The sequence below is a fragment of the Sarcophilus harrisii genome, chromosome 4 (genome assembly GCF_902635505.1).
Source record: "Sarcophilus harrisii chromosome 4, mSarHar1.11, whole genome shotgun sequence".
Taxonomy (NCBI): Eukaryota; Metazoa; Chordata; class Mammalia; order Dasyuromorphia; family Dasyuridae; genus Sarcophilus; species Sarcophilus harrisii.
The window spans coordinates 35,320,774-35,342,198 of NC_045429.1; the positions used below are offsets into that span (position 1 = coordinate 35,320,774).

Below are 21,425 nucleotides of genomic sequence, written 5' to 3' on the forward strand. Positions count from 1 at the left end.
TTCTCCTTTAGACATGTAAGGTCTTCCATATGTTTCCCTTCCCTTGCCTAGTGTGGACTACATATTTACTAATGTGGAGAAACATTTGCCATAATATGATTGGAATGAATGAGTAGAGAAACTGATTGAGTTTCATCCTTACTATCAAATCCTCTAAACCCAGGAGTACCTTCTTACTACATCCTCAGAAGCACAAAATATTATAGTTTGAAGAGATCTCTAACTTGGATCATAATATCCAATATTTGAATCTCCAGAGATTATTTAGTCCCCAACCCTTAACCTCAGGGCGTTCCATTTTTGATTCTCCTAAGCCTTGCACAGAAAGGTCCCTATAGAGAAGGAAATAAAAAGCTTACTTTCAAATGTTGCCTTTTTTATGAAGCCTCAACTCACCTAGTACTAATAAATGCTTTTCTCCCTTGGGACTTCCACTCACATTCTGTCTCCTCTTCTCTTGTGTCATACTGTGACTGTAAAGGTGACTTTGTGGAATGAATATAGAGTGAGATGGAAAGCAAGGGGACATGTGCTTGGATCCCAGTTAAGCCTTATGAGCTCCATGGATGAGGTCCTGAATGGTGGGTGTGGTGGGCAGAGAGAAATTGAAGGATTGATAAAAATTATTCCCTGGGGCAGGTAGGAAGAAGGCTCTGATAAATGAGATCAGTTTCATTCCATGGTTCCACTCTCAGGTATTAATCTAATCAGAAGCCAAGTTAAGTCCCTGTGGCTAAATTTTCCCTATAAAAGTACTTAGGTTCATCCTAAAGAATGAATGGGTCAAACAGCAAATAATAGACACAATCAATAATTTCATTCAAGAGAATGACAATAATGAGACAACATACCAAAATTTATGGGATGCAGCCAAAGTGGAAATAAGGGGAAATTTTATATATCCAGATGCTTACTTGCATAAAATAGAAGTGAAGATCAATAAATTCAGCTTTCAACTAAAAAAGCTAGAAAAAGAACAAATTAAAAATACCCAATCAAATACCAAACTAGAAATTCTAAAAATAAAAGGAGAGATCAATAAAATTGAAACTAAAAAAAAAAAAAACTATTGATGTAATAAATAAAACTAAGAGTTGGATTTATGAAAAAACCAACAAAATAGATAAACCTTTATATAGTTTGATTAAAAAAAGGAAAGAGGAAAAATCAAATTGTTAGTTTCAAAAATGAAAAGGAAGAACTATCCACTAAAGAAGAGGAAATTAGAGCAATTATTAGGAGTTACTTTGCTCAACTTTATGCCAATAAATTTGACAATCTAAGTGAAATGGAGGAATACCTACAAAAATATAGATTGCCCAAATTAACAGAAGAGGAAATATATTACTTAAATAGTCCCCTTTTAGAAAAAGAAATAGATATTAATCAACTCCCTAAGAAAAAATCTTCAGGACCAGATGGATTTACATAAGAATTCTACTAAACATTTAAAGAACAATTAACTCCAATACTATTTGAAAAAATAGGGAATTTTTCCAAATTCCTTTTATGACACAGACATAGTACTGATATCTAAACCAGGTAGGAAGAAAACAGAGAAAGTAAATTATAGACCAATCTTCCTAATGAATATTGATGCAAAAATCTTCAATAAAATATTAGCAAAAAGATTACAGAAAATCATGCCCAGGATAATACTGCATGATTTATATCAAGAATGCAGGGCTGGTTCCATATTAAGAAAACTGTGTATACCCTTTGATCTATCAGTCTTAGTACTGGGCTTATATCACAATTAAAGAAGGGAAAATGTTTGTGGCAACCCTTTTTGTAGTGGCTAGAAACTGGAAAGTGAATGGATGCCCATCAATTGGAGAATGGTATATGAATATTATGGAATATTATTGTTCAGGAAGAAATGACCAGCAGGGTAAATATAGAGAGGTTTGGAGACATTTACATGAACTGATGCTAAGTAAAATGAGCAGAACCAGGAGATCATTATACGCTTCAACAACAACACTATAAGAGGATCAGTTCTGATGGAAGTGGCTATCTTCAACAATGAGAGGATCCAAATCAATTGCAATTGAGCAGTGATGAACAGAATCAGCTACACCCAGCAAAAGAACACTGGGAAATGAGTGTGGACCACAATGTAGCATTTACATTCTTTCTGTTATTAATTGCTTGCATTTCTGTTTTTCTTCTCAGGTTATTTTTACCTTCTTTCTAAATCCGATTTTTCTTGTGCAGCAACATAACTGTATAAATATGTATACCTATATTGTATACATACTTTAACATATTTAAGATTTATGGGACTACCTACCAACTAGGGGAAAGGGTGGAGGGAAGGAGAGGAAAAGTTGAAACAGAAGCTTTTGCAAAGGTCAATGTTGAAAAATTACCCATGCATATGTTTTGTCATTAAATAGCTATAATAAAAAAAACAGTAGAGAATATAGGAATAAATGGACTTTTCCTTAAACAATTAGTAGCATCTATTTAAAACCATCAACAAGCATATGTAATGGGGGTAAATAGGAACCATTCCCAATAAGATCAGGGATGAAACAAGGTTGCCCACTATCACCATTACTATTCAATATTGTATTAGAAATGCTAGCTTTAGCAATAAGAGAAGAAAAAGAGATTGAAGGAATTAAAATAGGTAATGAGGAAATGAAATTAATATTCTTTGCAGATGATATGATGGTATACTTAGAGAACTCTAGAGAATCAACTAAAAAACTATTAGAAGCAATCCATAACTATGACAGAGATGGTATTAATTTATGACTTCTCAATTCCCAAAACAATTCTATCCACTCTACCATAATCCCAGTGATCAGTACCATGTTACCGTCAAACCAAGGAGCTCTGTGGTTTCCATAAATTCAGAGGACAAAACAGGAATAAGGAAATAGAAGTTGAAGAAGTAATCAGACACCTCAGGATGGGATGGGAGAAGAAAAGGATGGATCAAAATTATCCCAAAGTCACTCAGGCAACACTAAAAAGGAAGTAGCACCAAGCACTAATAAAAAACTATTTATCTCAAAGTATTGCCTAAGATCATCCATGTCTCACACCAACTCATGGCCATGGACATTGTTGACTTGGATCAACATAATGCAAAGAGATATGATTATTCTACCAAGTAATTTCAAAATTTAGACTTTTAGGGGACTTTCAAAATTTAGAAATAGTTTCTCTAGGCGCTTAGGAATGCTCTAGGATCAAGAATAAAGACTTGGTCAAGACAGCTCAGTGATGCAGGGGATAGAGTGATGGGCCAGCAATCAGGAAGATGTATTTAAACCCAGAAAGGTTCTGCCTCAATTTCCTCATCTATAAGAATGGACATACTCATCATACTATCTCCCAGGCTTGTCATGGGGATGAGATAACATTTATAAAATGCTTTATATCTTTCAAGGCAATAGAGAAAGATTATTATGATCATCATCATTATTATTATTATCATTATTATCTGTCATCACCAGTTCTGTGTTCCTAAATGTAAAATTTCACAAGTACAGAGCAGCCTCTCTTCTGCTGTTATTAATCTATAACTTATGTAGTCTGTCTCACTTGAGGATTATGTAAATTCCGCAACTTGAATGCTAAAGGGCTCCTCTGCCTTTACAGGTGACCATGGCATCAGCAGTGTTCATGGAAGCCCCCATATGTCTGGTAGAAAATAATAAGGAAGAGTTGAAGTTAAACCCCAAAGCCCTACAGATTCAAACTTCAAACACTAAGCCAGTGCTGGTGGTAACTATTGTTGGATTGTACTGTAATGAAAAATCCTACCTGATAAACAGGCTGGCATGGTCAAAGCCATGTAAGTAGAGTGTCTCAGGTAAGTGGCTATGAGACTATTTTTGTGTTTTTTTCAATAGTATTTTATTTTTTTTAATTTCACATACAGATAGCTTTCACCATTCATTTTTGTAAGATGTTGAGTTCCAGTTTTTCACCTCCCTCTCTTATCTTCTCCCTCATCAAGAACAGTCTCATAGAGGTTATACATGTACAATGATTTTAAACATATTTCCACATTAGTTACATTGTGAAAGAAAAATAAGACCAAAAGGGAAAAACCATGAGCAAAAAGAAAAACAAACAACCAAAAAAAGTATGGTGCAAATGGTATCCTTTGATTCTCTTTCAGTCTCCGTACTTGTCCCCTTGGATGTGGTTGACCTTTTCCACCCAAGAGTATTAGAACTGTTTTCAGTCAACGCATTGCTGAGAAGAGCCAAGTCCATCACAGGTCATCAGCACACAATCTTGTTACACAATCTGCCCCTGCTTCTGCTTACTTCACTCAGCCCCAGTTCACCTAATTCGTCCCAGGCTGTTCTGAAATCAGCCTCTTAGGGCTCACTTTTGACAGGCCATTATGTCACAGGGTTAGAGTTGCTATGAGACAAGTCTGAATCCCAATGAAGGTTTAAAAATTGGCCCCTCATTCATCTTTGCCCTCCAGTCAGTCAACAAGAATTTGTTAAATGCCTCTTGAATGCTAGAAACTATGGTAAGCACCCTGATGTGGAGAAAGGGACATCCAATCCCTACCTGTAATGAGCTGAAACTCGAGTTGATGCACTGAGGTCCCAAGCACGTGAGGCTAAATAGTAATTGGACCATACTCTATTAATATAGATGCTTGGAGAAAGAATGGCCCCGCCAACTCTTTTTGCAAGTCCTGATGTGTTGTGTAGGAAATGACGATTTTGGTGGGTGGAGGTAGAGGGGCGGAGAAAGGAGGGGAAAGAGACTGCTGGCTGGCTTCTTGACGCAGCTGCACACATTGCTATTGTGATGCCCCCTTCACCTCCGATCCCCCTTCACCTCCAATCCTTCTTCACCTCTACTGAGAATAAAGATTGAAGATTTTCCCTTAACCTGAATTCCTGACTCTGGCAGATTTTAAAATAGGTGGTCATCACACCTACCCTCCAGGAGCTGACACTCTAATGGGGGAGACAACATGCAAACAACTGCGTATGAATGGGATCCATATGAGGTACCTGGGAACAATCCTTAGAGGAAAGTAACTATCATGAAAGGATTCAGAAAAAGCTCCTCACATAATTGTAGCTGAGAATTGAAAAGAAAACCAGGAAAAGCAAAAGGCAGAGAGGAAAAGGGGGAGCATTCCAGACAGGAGAGAAAGTGCCAGGTGGTGGAGGGTCCACCAAAGAGCTAGACCACACACTGTGACCTTTGTGAATGAAATTACCCCAGAATAAGTGTCTTCATGACATGGATATCCGTCTGCCCCAGTGTCTCCTCAGGGTTATGGCTTCTGCTCTGCATTATTTTGGTCTGATCATGTGGTTGGCAGCTACTCCTGTGATTAATTAGAGCACTCTGATCACTTGCTAAAAATTCATGAGCTGGGTATCTCTGGCTCTCATATTCAAATCCAGCAAATAATTGCACAGGATCTTGTAAGGTCATCTCTGCGTTTTAGATTCTCTCCATTATCCCTATCCATAATATCCATAATTTAAAAACCACATGTAAGCCATACAAGAAATTTCCATAAAAGTCAATTGTGAGAGAAAACATAGATCTCCCACCCTAATGAAAATCCTCAAGAAAACTTAAGTTAAAAATAAAAGAGAGAATAGAAAAATAGAGAATGCTTCAATATGTATTGACACAACCAGATCCTTCTCTGGGTATAGATGGGATTTTTCATTATAAGTCCAGATTAGGTGTGGGTGATTATACTACTGAAAATAACAAAGTCATTTACAGCTGGTCAACCCAGGACATTGCTGTTTCTTTGTACATAATATACTTCAATTTGCTCATGGAAAACTTCGCAGGTTTTTTTGTTTTCTTGAGAGCATTCTGTTCATCATTTCCCAGAGAACAATAATATTCCATCAGAGAAACTTGCTTTGAATTTTTTTTTTATAATTACTATTGCTAGTTGTATTCCTTTCATTCATTCTCTCTTTCCTTTCACCCTCCTCTAAAGTGTGGCTAATGACCGCTATCTCCCTCAATGTGCCCTCTCTTTTGTCATTCTTCTCATCTTTCCATATCCCATTCCCCTACTATTTGAACACACTATCCTGTCATAATACACACACACACACACACACACACACACACACAGAAAAAGAGAGAGAGATTTTGAAAGAGAGAGAATGAAAACACAGCACAGCACAGGAATGGGCTGATTTTCTAGAATCAAATGAGTTTCAATTTTTATCCGACTCAGAGTTGGCAGGAAGTTTAGTTGTTTTAAATTGCCCTTACTTAAATTCAAGAAGAATTTCTCTAGGCTAGAGAGGAGGAGGGGCAGTGTACTGGCAGTGAGGATACAAAGGGTAGAAGGAGAGTTTGGAAGGGATCTAGATGCAAAGGGACTCAACAAAAACAAAGAAGGATTTCACCTGCTTTTCTAACAAGATGGCTAATAACCCTAAGTTATTAGCATTCTGACAAAGAGATCTGTCAAATGCTCACTGCTGGAGACAGTATCAACAAGATGCCAGGCAGGGATAAATAAAATCTGGCCCTAGGAAGTGAAGAAGAAAAAGGACGCCTCTGGAGCTCAAACATATGCTTTCATCTTCATCATAGCTAACATTTATATGCATTTGCAAAGCAATTTGTATAGATTTTCTTATTTGACCCTCATAATATCCCTGTAAACAAGGTGTTCTTATTATCCCAGTTTTACAGATGAGGAAACTAAGGTTGATGCATCCCCCATATAAATGACCCCCTATCCATAGCATCCTACATAGCTTTCCTCTGAAGTCTTTGAAATGTGCTTTAAAAAACCTAGGATACAGCATTCCTGGAATTTCTTTCCTCTAACTCTTTAACTCAATGGATTAACTCAGAGGGCTGCACCCCAAGGGCAGCAGGCTAAACAAGGGTGAGAGTTGGAAAATGGTTTTCTTCTTGCCGGTGCCTTTGAAAGCAAAACTCCTTGGCACCTAGAGGTAGATCTGAAGAGAAAGATTAAATTGGGCTTCATTAATATGGGGACCAGAGCCACACATCCTGCCCCATCCTTCCCTATGAAAGCTGCCAACTGCTCTTCCATGGCTGCCAGTTGTCCTTGACGATTTAGGGATGTGAAGTAGAGGGATATTTTGGGAAGTGGTCTTCCAAAGCCTTATCTTCTAGTTCTCTTTTTCCTCTTCCTCCCCCATCCTCCTCTTTTTCTTCTTCCCTCTTTCCCTTCTTCCTTCCACTTTTTTGCCTTCCCTTCCTTTCTTCCTTCCTCTTTCCCTCCCTCACTCCCACCTTTCTCTCTCTCTATCTCTCTGTCTCTGTCTGTCTATCTGATTGTCTCTCTCTCAAAACTGAAGGTAGAGCAAAATCTACTCTAAATTTCCCCAAGTTTCTGTCTGTAGATGTAACAGGGTGAAAGCAGAACACTGTATTCATGACTAAGTAGCCAGTGGGGTAATTAAACTTTACCTTGAAGTCTTAGATAAATGAACTAATTCAATGAGCCCATTAGGCCCACCATTATGAATGGCAATTGGAAAGTGGATAAATTAATCTTATGCTAACCTGAAGTCTAAACATTCTTTGATCCTAACCAAATGTTTATGAGATTTTTTTTAATTGAATGCAAAAATAAATATCCAATGCTACTTCTTTCTCCCCCAATGAGATGGTCTCTCTGGACCACTAGATTTTTTCAATAGAATATTACAATTTTCCCCTTTCTCATCTTTATGTTAAAACTAATTTCTGAAGACAATTTGGAATTTAGGTTCCAATGAACACAGGAAGCCCATGGCCTCTGAGATCCTTTACAATTCTACATTTAGAGTCTTATGAGAAAGCATCTCTCTTCCACTACACACAAGCACACCATATTCAAAACCCCCCAACTTTAGTTGACAGCTTTGTTTTTCCTTCATGCTATGCCCAGTGAGAAGACTGGTGTGAGCTGGGGCTCAAGCCCAGGTGGAGAGAATGATTACGTGTTTGGGGAATGAACAAGTGAAAAAAATAGAAGAGGATTTTATTTTTGATCCTGAAAGAAACAGGGAAACACTGGAGTTTATTGAAGAGGTGAAGGATGGGCAATGTGATATTGATGAGACCCGAGTTTTAGGGAGAAAAAATAAATATGAGAGAAAGGGCTTATAATCAGAAATAGGTTGCTTTTCCTATACTAGGAAAATTAGAGTTAATCTACAGAGGGCAATACTAGAATGAAGAGGTACCAAGGAAGGTTTACTGTAGAAAGCAGGATTTAATTGGGACTTCAAAGATACCAATGAAACATAGTCTATGTTGTGTGACCCACAGGATGGAGGACTACCTATTCCCTCCAATCCCCCTGATTTTTCAAATTTCTCCAAATTAGTTATTATTGACTGGAGATAAAATAAGTTCAGCTCTCTCAGCTAGAACACTCAGACCTAAACAAGGTTAAAAATCAATGAACTAATTAATAGCCGAGGAGGTTAATCTCTAAAAAAAAAATACTCATTCAGTCTGCTCTCCCACAGTGCCTACAAAAGTCAACTCACACTTGCAACAGAACCCATTTCCACACTGTGATGACCACAAAGTCCTAGTGACCAGAAACCCTGATTTTAAAGATCAGATATTTGATGGGTTCAGAGCCATGGTCCAAAGAACTGCTGGTTTTCAGTCCCGCGCGGCTCTTCGTGACACTTTGGGATTGTCTCGGCAAGGAGCGTCCTGCTCTTTCCTTCTGCAGCTCCTTGGAGGCAAGCGGGGCTAAGTGACTAGACCAGGACCCACGGCCGGTAAAGGTCCGAGACCCGATTCAGAGTCAGGAACACGAATCGACCTGACTCCAGTCCCGGCACTCGGCGCGCTCTGGAGCCACCTCGTGGTCCTCCGTGAGCTGTGTATGGCATGAGATTCAATGCCCGCAGAAAACAAGATTTTGGTCCATTAGCACTGATGTAAGGCCGGCGGCCGGGGACGTTTCGCGGACCTGGCGATCTGCCGGGAAACTCTGCCCCGCGGGGCCCCGGGCTCCCTTCCTCCTGCCAGGAACGAAGGTTCCGGGGGCTGGCTTTAGACTATCCCCGGGGGAGACTTGGGCCCTCGCCTCCCTTCCGAAAGCCCCAGATCTCTTTCTCCGCCCGTTTTAGGCTGAGGAGTCAGCAGGGGCAAGATGCGCTTTTGGTTTCGATTTCCTGCGCCCGCCCGCCCCTGCTTCCTTACTCTCAGCGAGAGAAGGCTTTTGAAAAGCCATAGAAAGAAGAGGGGAGAGAAGAAGAGCAGAGAAGAGCTGAGAGGAAGATGAGAGCTGGGAGCGCATGAAAGGATGTGGGTGCAGACAGGGAATGGGACCGGGGGGGGGGGGGTTGGGTTTCCCGAAGTCTCTTATAAATGTGGAATCAAGGATCCTCAGCCTAGTGGAGGGGAAACCACACTGGAACTGGCTTTCAAGGTTGCAGAGCCTGGCCCTCTGTCACCTAGGCAGTCATAGGGGCAATGGATTAGTCACTCAGGTAACACTAGAAGGGACTAGCACGAGGCACTAATAAAAATCTTTCTCAAAGTACTGTCCCCCAAACACTGTCCTCTATTATCCCTGCCTCACACCAGCTCACGACCATGGCTATTGTGGACCTGGATCAACATAATGCAAAGAGATACGCTTTTTCTACCACGTAAAAGCTTCTAGGAGTGGGGCTTTCAAAGACTGGGAATATTTCCCCTAGGTGATCAAGAATAAAAACTTGTTTCCAAGGCAGTTCAAGGTGCAGGGAATAGAATGTTGGAACAGGAGTCAGAAAGAGCTGTGTTTAAACCCAGAAAGTAATGATTGTACTTTCCTCCCAGGCTTGTCATGAGGGTAAGACAACATCTGGAAAGTGCATTGTATCTCTTAAAGCACTACATAAAGGCTATTATTAATGAATATCATCGTTCTCTGTCACCACCAGATCGGTGTACCTAAAATTTCACAAATGCAGAACAGCCTCTCTTCTGCTGTGGCTAATTTATGACTCACCCAGGCTGTCACATTTGAGGATTATGTGAATTCTGCATCTTGATTGTTGTCTATGATGCTGCTCTGCATTTACAGGTGACCGTGATCCCAGCAGTGTTCATGGAAGCCCCGATATGTCTGGTAGAAAACAGTAATGATGAGTTGAAGGTAAACCCCAAAGCCCTACAGATTCTAACTTCCATCGACAAGCCAGTGGTGGTGGTAGCTATTGTTGGACTTTATCGTACTGGAAAGTCCTACCTGATGAACAGGCTGGCAGGAAAGAACTCAGGTAAGTGGAGGGCCTGGGCTCTGAGAGTCTACTTATGTAAGAGTTTTTTTCATTAGCATTTTATTTTTCCAAATACATATATAGATAACTTTCAAAATTCATTTTTGTAAGATTTTGAGCTCTAACTTTTTTTCTCCCTCACTCTTTTATGTTTTCTCTCCCCAAGACAGCAAGCAGTCTGATACAGTTTGTAGACCTACATTAATTTTAAACATTTTCCACATTAGTTATATTGTGAAAGATAAATAAAAACAAAAAGGAAAAAATATGCAAAAAGTGAAAAAATAAGCAAAAAAGGTGAAAATGGTAAGTTTCCATCTGCATTCAATCCATCTGCTTGTCCCTTTGAATGTGGTTGCCATTTTTCCATCCCAAGTCTATCAGAACTGTCTTGGATCAATGCATTGCTGAGAAGAGTCAAATTTAACTTAGTTGATCATCAAATAATCTTGCTGTTACTGTGTACATTGTTCTCCTGGTTCTGCTCACTTTCCAAATTATCAGTTCATGTAAGCCTTTTCTGAAATCAGACTGCTCATGGAGTCTATTTTTGTGGATATTATGCCACAGGGTTAGAGTTGCTATGAGGCAAATCTGAGATCTAATGAAGGTTTAAAAATTGATCCTTCATTCACTGTTGCCTTCTAGTCAGTCAACAAGAATTTGTTAAATGCCTACCTACTATATGCTAGAAACTATGCTAAGCACCCTGGATATGGAGAAAGGGAAATCCAGTCCCTGCCCTCCTGGAGCTGACACTCTAATGGGGGAGACAACCTGCCAGCAACTGTGTAGGAATAGGATGCATATGAGGTACCTGGGAGATAATCTTTAGAGGAAAGCAACTAGCACGAAAGGATCCAGAAAAGCTTCTCACTTAATTGTAGTTTAATTGTAGCTGAGAATTGAAAAGAAAAACAGGAAAACCAAAAGGCAGAGAGGAAAGGGGGGAGCATTCCAGGCAGGAGAGAAGGAGCCAGGTGATAGAGGGACCACCAAAGAGCTAGACCACGCACTGTGACATTTGTGAATGAAATTTCCCCCAAATTAGTGTCTTCACGACATGGAGATCTGTCTACTCCAGCACTGAAAATTTCTGCATTTCTTAAAAACCTGACAAGTTCCTGTTGCTGTCTCCTGGCAGCTTGTCTCCTAGAAACTGCCTGTCTTAGCTACTGCTAGCCCTGTGTCTGCTCTGCATTATGTTGGTCTGACAAGGTGGTTCTCAGCCACTCCTGTTCTTAATCAGAGCAGGCACATCACAAGGGAAAAAACATTCTCAGGATATTGATAGTTCTGATAGGCTCCTCAACTGAGAGCTGAGAAAAGACCACAGGGAACATTTAATTCACCCCCTCTCTTTTTACAGCTGAATAAACTCAGCCCCAGAGAGGCATAGTGATATTTTCCCAGAGTTACACAGGTAGTAAACAACAGAATATTTGAACCCAGACCCTGTTACTCCTGGGTCAGGGTTTTTTGCACTATACCACATTGGGGCTTGTGTTCTAAAATTTATTCATAATCTAATCAAATGGATGCTCTGCAAAATGAACCCTGAACAATATCAAGAAGTTAACCTTCAGAGTTCGAGATCAAAGAGGCTCCTGTTCTAGTGGATTTGGGAGAAGGAATTTCAGTTATCTCTACAAAGGTCTGATGGGAGGTGATGATCAAGATCAAGGTGATGCTTTGATACTTTTGGTATATCTTGACCTTACTTGGATTGCTGAATTTGCTGAGGCTGGATTTCCAGTCTTGTGAGGTCCAGTTGGTCAACAGTTTTGTTAATTGCAAGAAAGGAAAAGGATCTTCTGTTTATGGGGACAGGGTTGAATTAGTGGACTTAATATTTGTCACCCAAACTGGTCTGAGACATGCTGCTGTCTTGGGCTTACTTACCCAAAGTAATGCCTTACTTAGTCATAGGTCAACAATGGCTGTTAGTGGTAGCAAGGACAATAAGACCCCTCATGTCATCTTGAAGGAAGACAAAGTTCCTGAATTCCATGAATTAAAATATAAATTAAGCCATATAGGTAAACCTTGATCCAGTTCCCCAAGTCTGGGTCTAAAAAGACTGGTTTTGAACTCTGAAAAATAAAAAAAAAAATCTTCATTGACTCTGATTGAGTTACTTTTCTTTTGAAAAACTATTTTATTTCATAATTTCTTTCAGGTAGGTTTAGTAAAGTTCTTTTGTACACAGCTATGAAGATATAGTCTTCTGTCTACTATTAATTCTTTTGTGGTGCTATTTTAAAGACTGTTCAAATAATCTATATAGAATCGACTGTATAATATATGCATATATATTATAATATGTATATTACATACATATGCAATAATATATCTCTTGTTTGCCAGAAGAGTATCCCTCTGTGTTGAGATTCCATTTCTACTAAGTTCCCCCCCAAAAGAGAAGGCACTCAGGGTTATTAATGGTCAAGCAGGCCTGTCTATCAAGAGAGTTCCAATGGGGTTTAGGGATATTCATAACACATCAAGTCAGTATGCCTTCATATAATACAACATTTTCAGGACAAGAAGAACAAGATCAACTTAGATAACAAGAAGTTAGTCATTACCAGGCTCCTCCTGGACAAATCCTCTACAAGCTTCCACCACCAACTCCCCAAATAAACTTGCATAGTCCCAGAAAAACATAGTAGGATGTCATCAGTCACACCAGCCAGCTTTCCCCTTCCTAAATTTCTCTCTGAATCTGGCAAAGTTCTTGCTGTCAGAAGCTTTCATGGAGCCCCAGCTTAACTGTTTTGTTTCTAGGAAACTCCCAAGATGTTATATTCCTTTAAAATGTTTATAAAGACCTTTCAGTCATGTGTCTACATAGGAGTCGGCATTGCCACAGCAGCATTCTTGGTAAGGGTTCAAACCTACATGAGCTGGGTATCTCTGGCTCTCACACTCAAATGTAGCAAATAATTGTCCAAGACTCCCGTCGGGTCACCCCTGCTTTGCTACTGGCAAAATTAAGGTAAATCTGGCAAACTAATGAGTACAGAAATTATAGAACTCAAATGACAAGGATACTTTAAAAGAATGCAAACAATAATTACAAAATAAATGCCAACAAAACAATACCCGCCCCAACCTAAGTGATAGAAAATAGGGAAAAGAAAGATAAGTTTTCTTAAAAAGAACATATTTTGGCTTATAAGGGAATCAGGAAAAAGTATCTTTATGTATATATTCGGTCTAGGGGCATTCTAGACAAGCCCTCAAAGGGGATAGAAGAGTGAACTTGCAGTCAGCAGTACCCAAATTCCAATGTGGAGTCACAGTTTACAGGATAATTATGGAGACAGAAGGAGAGAAGACTTATGGATTGTGCAATATAAATGCTAGCTATGATCCCAGGAGTTGGGCTACTGAAGCCTCTAGACTTTCTGCCTCCATTGGACCCTCATGTCTCACTGTTCCCTTGCAGGCTTCTCCCTGGGCTCTACCGTGCAGTCTGAGACAAAGGGTATCTGGATGTGGTGTCTCCCTCACCCCAGCAAACAGGACCATGTCTTAGTTCTGCTTGACACGGAGGGCCTTGGAGATGTGGAAAAGGTAAAAACAGTGACATTCTGCTCACTCAATTCCCCTCCCTTAGGTCCCTGTGACTTAAGGAGGAATGAGCTCTTCCCCCTCCCCACCCCAGCAGCCCCACTGACATCATCTGTTTGTAGGGTGACCCCAAGAATGACTCGTGGATCTTTGCCCTGGCCGTCCTGCTCAGCAGCACTTTTGTGTACAACAGCATGAACACCATCAACCACCAGGCCTTGGAACAGATGCAGTATCCTTTCAGAACTTCAGAACATCCATGACCTCCTTCAGGTGCTCCCCTACCAGGACAGGTTCTGCAGAGTTGAAGAGCTGTCCTCACGAGTTACTCTACCCAGAAATACCCATCTTTGGGTGCTCAACCTTCTGGGGCTCAATGTTTCAGGACAGATTGGCTGATCCTTGGATGATAGTCTGGCAGTAAGCTCAGACTTGGGTGGACCATGGTTCAGAACGCCATTATACCTAAGTATTCTATTCCCACAATGAAGAGCTTGATCATTGCATCATTCCCTCTGCCTCATCATTGCCAAGCTTCTTCTATCCTATTCTTCATCTCACATCACTCAAAAGTCTTCTTCTACATCCCATCCTCTCTTGTATGAAAAGATGGCCCTTCTCCTTGCCAAAGCAAGCCTTTTTCACACTCCCTTGATTCCATTTCATTCTCTCTTTTCCAACAAGTTATCCTTTCTCACATCCTTCCTCTTTCACTAATCTTCAATCCTTCTTATCTATTGGCTGCTTCCCTGTCATCTACAAAATCAGCTATTTTCCCTTCATCCTTTAAAAACCATCATTCAATGCTTTCAAGTTTCTCAAAATTCTACAATTCTCTATCTCTACCTTCCTTCATATTGAAACTCATTGAAAAGGTTGCCTATGTCCAAAACTTCTATTTCCCTTTCTCTCACTATCTTCTAAAACCTTTGCAGTCTGCATTCTGACCTCATTATTCAGCTGAAACTCCTCTATTCAAAGTGACGAATGATCTATAAAGTACTGTATCTGTTGGTCCTTTTTCAAATGTCATCCTCCCTGACTTCTCTTTTGCCTTTGCCACTGGGGAGCAAGTTCTTCTCCTAGATACCCTCCCTAGAGTTTCATGACATGATTAATCCTCTTTCTTTTCCTACTAGTCTGACCTTTCCTCATCTCTTATGCTAGATCATAGGACTTTGAATAGTGCCAGATACATAGTAAGCATTTAGTAAATGTTTCTTGAGTGTCTGGTTCAGGATAAGATCTGATGTTCTAATATTATAGCTGTCCGGAAACAAGATGAGACCTAATGTCTCAACACATTAACTGAAGAATGCAGCAAGTTGATCAAGGGGCTCCACTGAAAAGCTCTTCCTTTCTCCTTTTACATCATTGTTTGAAATCCATTAGTAGAGAAGTCCCTCCAGGAGAGGGAGAGAATGTTTATAAGACTCAGTGGAGGGAAGAGAATAGCATAAAAGTAGAACTAGGAGTGGGAACTGATGGTCCTGGGATTGTTGCCTTTTCCTTATCCGTGACCTCAGATACGTGACAGAGCTGACCAAGCTAATCAAAATCAAATCTTCACCTAATGTTGTCGGAGAAGAGGAGTCTGAAGAGTTTGTGGGCTTCTTCCCAGACTTTGTGTGGGTAGTGCGGGATTTCACGCTGGAACTGAAGATAGATGGACGCCCCATTACTTCAGATGAGTACCTGGAAAATGCCTTGAAGCTTAGTAAAGGTAATTTCCTGGAAATCAAGATTGAGCATATGGGTGGCCTTGGGCAGTACAGAAGGAACTGACACCAAATGTATTTCCTTTTCTTTGAAGTTTAGATGCTGATTCCTGGAGTTTAAGTTAATCTCTTTTTTTGTAGCTCCAGAATTTCCATACCCTAATGACCTATCCCAAGGGGAGTAGTCCCTGAGACAATTGACTTTTTCCAGCTTTTATTAGGGCTTTGTATTTTGTGAATTTATAAAATGAGGGTGATGCTTCTGAATGCCCTATAGTTGTTGGTGAGCATGGAATTTCAATGAAAGGAAATTATTAGATTTTAAAATTTATTTCCTTCACTCCAAAGCAAAGCTTGAGAGATTCTTCTCTCATAGATCTTTTTGATAAAAAGAGAAAGGCATATTCTTGAGAGGTTATGTTGTGCAAAAAAAAAAAAAAAAAAAAAAAAAAAAAAAAAAAAGGAAATGGGCAGTTGGGATCAGAAGCCCTGGGTACAAATTTCAACTCTGGCCTCTTACTGCCCAGGTGACTTTGGTCAATGTCTCCAAATCTCATTTTCCTCAACTATAAAATTAAGAGTTTGAATTCCAAAATCGCTCTAAGAATACCCTAAATATGCATCCATTGACTAATAAGGACAGGGGGTTTCTCCCAGGGAGACGTCTAGAAAAAGATTGGATATGTCTCTCTCAAACATGTCTTATTTGTCTTAAAGACTTCTGACTGACCATCACATGTTCTCATGTACCTCTGTCACTGTTCTAGTAATCTCTCTCCTTTAATGCTTCATAAAGCCTTATATTCCTAAAAGTACATATCTCTTATTGTGCCCTATCTTCATTGTAGGCTGGGAACTAACTTTCTGATGGAATACTGGCAGGGATACTAATGCCACTGAAAATATTTTGAAATCATGTTTGACAATGAGTTCCTTCTATTTCAATCAACAAGCATTGAATAAATATCTATTTTACCTGAGGGGCAATGCTAGTTGCTGGGCATGCAGGGGGAAAAAATGCAATAGTTCCTCTCAAAAAGATTATATGTTAGTGAGAGAAAACCTAAAAAAGATAGACAAGTAAACAAACAGAATAACTATGGGATGATTACTGAAAAGCTGCAGGGATTCCCAAGTGCTTTTCTTAGAGGTAGTCTAATACCAGAAACCTCCAAAGAGCTAAGGGTTTCAAGAAGAAAAGGCAATTCCCAGTCTTAAACATGTTCCTCAGCTATTTGTTCTAGGCCTGTACCATTTACCTTGATCCCTGTTTTCCTATTCCTCAGGCAAAAACCCCAGAGTTGAAATGGCCAACCTTCCACGAGAGTGCATCAGAAAATTCTTTCCAAAAAGGAAGTGTTTTACTTTTGACCGTCCAACCAATGATAAGTCACTCTTAGCCCATCTTGAAGATGTCCCAGAAAGCCAGCTGGAGGCTTCGTTCAGGACTCAGACAGACTACTTTTGTTCTTACATCTTTTCCAATGCAAAACCCAAGACTCTTAGTGGGGGTATCATGATCAATGGAAATCGTAAGTTTCCTTAGTCCCACTGCATACTTGATTGGGATTTGAGATGGGTTCCTTATCTCTTTATTCATGTATAAATATTGTAAAATTTTTGTATTAATTCTTGTATAAGCATAAGTTTCTTTGTTCTTGTAAATCCATATTTCAGTTTAAAAATCTCTAGAAACATGCACTCTGAGATAATGTTTGTGTTCTGTGATGGAAAGAAAGTCTCCATTAGACAGTTGCTACAGGAGTAGAGCAAAGCAGTGGTCTTCATTGTCCAAAGGAGAAGCAAATGGAATCAGTAATTTATAAACTAGTATGTTGCACTTCCATCTTTGACCAAATTGTAAGCATATCATTAAGAGGATGGTTTGTGAGCGCAAAGAAAAGGAATAAGATTAAACAAATTTCCTTGCTGGTTGCTGTTATAGGTTTCGTACAGATCATAAGAATAGAGTCAATTTAGCATAGTTAGATTTCAAGAGACTATTTAATATAATTTCATGCTATGAATATGAACAAAATCAAGATATAACATGATAATACTATGAGATAGATTTAAAACATATTGAATGACCCTTAAGAGAAGTCAAATTGAAGGGAAGGTTATATTGCTAAGGTTTAGGGCTTTGGGCCTTTCTCTAACTAGCAAAGTTATAGAACATGCAAATGGAATGATAATCCAATGTGGAGATGGCCTGAAGATCAAAGGAACAACTAATACATCAAATGAAATCCAAAACTATCTGGGAAGGCTAAGTCAATGACTCTAAATGGATAATGAATCCTTCCAAAAGAAAAGCCAAGTTTTCCATTTGGATATTAAAAAACCCCTTAAGTAGAGGATAGCAAAGACATGACTAGACAACAATGCTTGGGGAAAAGATCTGGTTGATTCCATAGATTATAAATTCAATATGATTATACAGTCTGAAATAAAATATTTTTTCAAGAATTTATTGTTGAGAGTAGGTGAAATAATTCTCCCCCTGATATTATCTAGCTCCAGGTAGACAATAGCTGCTATTTGGTGTTCATTTTTGGCCAGAACATTTTAGGTACATATAGGCAAGGTTAAATGTTGCCAGAGCAAGAGAACTAGAATTAGTGAAAGGATAGATGTTCCCAGAAGAATAAACCCAAGGAAGAATACTTGGATCCATTCCTCTTGATGACACAGGTCAAAATTAGGACACATAAGAAAATTTTGGAAAGAGGGACATTTAGGCTTGATAAATAATTGACATTTCCTAACCATTTACATCTTTAAAAAATACAAGAGGCTGCATTACTCAGTGTCCTGATCTCCCCTTTAGTCAAAATTGTCCAGTTGTGGTGAGAACTTACTTCCTAAGATTATTTTCAAAGATCTTTGGCTAGACATGAGTTCTCCTAGATGGCTGACACTTGTACCCCATTGAATGATGGTTCTTTTCCCATCATCTTCTTTTTGTATGTCAGGCTTGGGAAAGCTGCTGGAGACCTATGTGAAGACAATCTCCAGTGGTGATGTTCCCTGTCTGGAGAATGCAGTGTTGTCTTTGGCTCAGACTGAGAACCCAGCTGCTGTGCAAAAAGCTGCACAGCATTATGTGGAACAGATGGCCCTGAAGGTGGACTTCCCCACAGAGACTCTCCAGGACCTGCTAAGCATACATACAGAGTGTGAGAAGGAAGCCCTCTCAATTTTCATGAAACATTCTTTCAAGGATGACACACACAAGTATCAGAAAGACTTGGTGGTATGTTCTCTCTGTCATTTATCCTTCCTCTTACCTCTCTTTTATGAGTAAACACAGAGACTGGTCAGCCATTTTCCAATTATTTTGACCTTGAGGCCTGTTTCCCTTGCTCACGAGAGAAGAGCCAGGTCTCTCTAACGAGCTAGAGACTAAATCTCACTTGCTATGAAAAAATGCTCCCTCCTTGTGCCTCACTGAAATGCATTCTTAGAAGGCAAAATCCCCCCCACCCCCACTCTCACATTTGCTGACTAGCCAGCATCTGAGAGCTCTCAGAGCACCCTGGAGTTTTTCTCAAGAGTAGATCCTACCATCCTCAGCTTCCTTTCACAGTATCTCCTGTCAGCCCACATGTCTGCTCTGTCTTACTTAACTTTACAGCACTTATTTGGACCAATCCAAAGAGACAGCCATTAGGATAGGCTTTCCAGACTGGCAGGGACATGGAGGATCTTATGATGTAATCACTTCTTGTGGAGAATGAGGACTTGTCCATGGTGATCAATCTATGGAGTAGGAGATTTATTTTTTTTAAATTTTATTTATTTTTTATTTAATAGCCTTTTTACAGGTTATATGTATGGATAACTTTACAGCATTGACAATTGCCAAACCTCTTGTTCCAATTTTTCCCCTCCTTCCCCCCACTCCCTCCCCTAGATGGCAGGATGACCAGTAGATGTTAAATATATTAAAATATAAATTAGATACACAATAAGTATACATGACCAAGCCGTTATTTTGCTGTACAAAAAGAATCGAACTCTGAAATAGTGTACAATTAGCCTGTGAAGGAAATCAAAAATGCAGGCGGACAAAGATAGAGGGATTGGGAATTCTATGTAATGATTCTTAGTCATCTCCCAGAGTTCTTTTGCTGGGCGTAGCTGGTTCAGTTCATTCCTGCTCCATTGGAACAGATTTGATTGATCTCATTGCTGAGGATGGCCAGGTCCATCAGAATTGGTCACCATATAGTATTGTTGTTGAAGTATATAATGATCTCTTGGCCCTGCTCATTTCACTCAGATGAAGTATATAATGATCTCTTGGCCCTGCTTGTTTCATGCAGCATCAGTTCGTGTAAGTCTCTCCAGGCCTTTCTGAAATCATCCTGTTGGTCATTTCTTACAGAACAATAATATTCCATAATATTCATATACCACAATTTATTCAGCCATTCTCCAATTGATGGGCATCCACTCAGTTTCCAGTTCCTAGCCACTACAAAGAGGGTTGCCACAAACATTCGTGCACATACAGGTCCCTTTCCCTTCTTTATGATCTCTTTGGGATATAAGCCCAGTAGTAACACTGCTGGATCAAAGGGTATGCACAGTTTGATAACTTTTTGAGCATAGTTCCAAATTGCTCTCCAGAATGGCTGGATGTATTCACAATTCCACCAACAATGTATTAGTGTCCCTGTTTTCCCACATCCCTTCCAACATTCTGCATTATCTTTCCCTGTCATTCTAGCCAGTCTGACAGGTGTGTAGTGGTATCTCAGAGTTGTCTTGGAGTAGGAGATTTAAAGGCAGACTTCATGTCTCCAAGCTCCCAAGCCAGGATTTGGTTTTCATTTGACTCCACTAGACATTATGCCAAAAAAACCACCCAAAACCAAACAATAGACTTCTCCATGGTTTCTTAAGCTCCCCCTTCACAATGAAATAGGGCATTTAAAATACTTGTCTAAGTCTGAGACACAGTGTCAATCATCTTCTGTTATTATTACTACTATTAAAACTCATCCTTTTTTCTTTCTTTCTATTTCACTGGCAGCAAATCTTAGAAACTGAAAAATATGGTTTCATACGTCAAAATGAAGAAGTATCAACGAAATACTGTCAAGATCAGCTTGAGCACCTCTCATGGTCCCTGAAAGAAGCCATTTCTGAAGGCACCTTCTCTGTGCCAGGGGGTTACAATATCTATAGGAAAGAAAGAGAAGAAATAATAAATAATTATCATCAACTGCCCAGGAAAGGGCTAAAGGTGAGGAAAGACCAGAAGGCCAGGAATAATGATGTTACATTGTTTCCACTGGGCATTGGAGCAGTGACTATCTCCTACCAATAACATTCAAAAGGAGAAAGTCTAGAGCCCTGGGGATTTTTTGTTCACATCTCACCTGGAAGTTCTTGATAGAAATCCCTTCTTTCAGTCTAGAGAATAAGCTATTTAGGAAGCTGGCCATAAGAGGTCCTAAGAGGCCAGGCCTACTGCAGGCTTGCTTGGTAGCTCAGGTTCCAGCTTGGAATGAATTGTGATGTCCACAGGTGGACCTCCTGGTGGCCTGGCTTTTTGTTACTCTTGAGATCATCATGTATCCAAATGCTTTCAATACTTTTTGAGAAAAAGAATACTCTAGCCTATACAGCAGACACTGCTCCTGCCCCAGAGAGTATGTCCTTCCCAGGAACTGATGTGGTCTGAGGAAAATTATGTGTCTCTGCTTACTTGCTTGTCCAGGCAGATGAGGTCCTCCAAAGGTTTCTAGAGTCACTGGCAGTGACAGAAGATTCGATCCTGCAGACAGATCAAGCTCTCACTGAACAAGAGAAGGCCTTGCAAGGTATAAGGAGCTGGGGTGTGTGATGATCTAATCACACAGGGATTATGATAGGTTTGGGCCCT

The 21,425-nt window shown here is 39.8% G+C and overlaps 1 protein-coding gene across 1 annotated transcript in view; it reads left to right on the forward strand.

Moving 5' to 3' along the window:
- Nucleotides 1–21,425, forward strand: part of LOC100923253 (guanylate-binding protein 4) — a 76,822-nt gene that overhangs the window by 51,373 nt on the left and 4,024 nt on the right. Inside the window, exons 2-9 of the mRNA XM_031969361.1 lie at nt 10,040–10,235; nt 13,687–13,814; nt 13,934–14,043; nt 15,338–15,534; nt 16,816–17,061; nt 18,505–18,785; nt 20,571–20,783; nt 21,261–21,363. Of these exons, the coding sequence (XP_031825221.1) occupies nt 10,040–10,235; nt 13,687–13,814; nt 13,934–14,043; nt 15,338–15,534; nt 16,816–17,061; nt 18,505–18,785; nt 20,571–20,783; nt 21,261–21,363 (1,474 nt within the window). The remainder of the gene's footprint in view (nt 1–10,039; nt 10,236–13,686; nt 13,815–13,933; nt 14,044–15,337; nt 15,535–16,815; nt 17,062–18,504; nt 18,786–20,570; nt 20,784–21,260; nt 21,364–21,425) is intronic.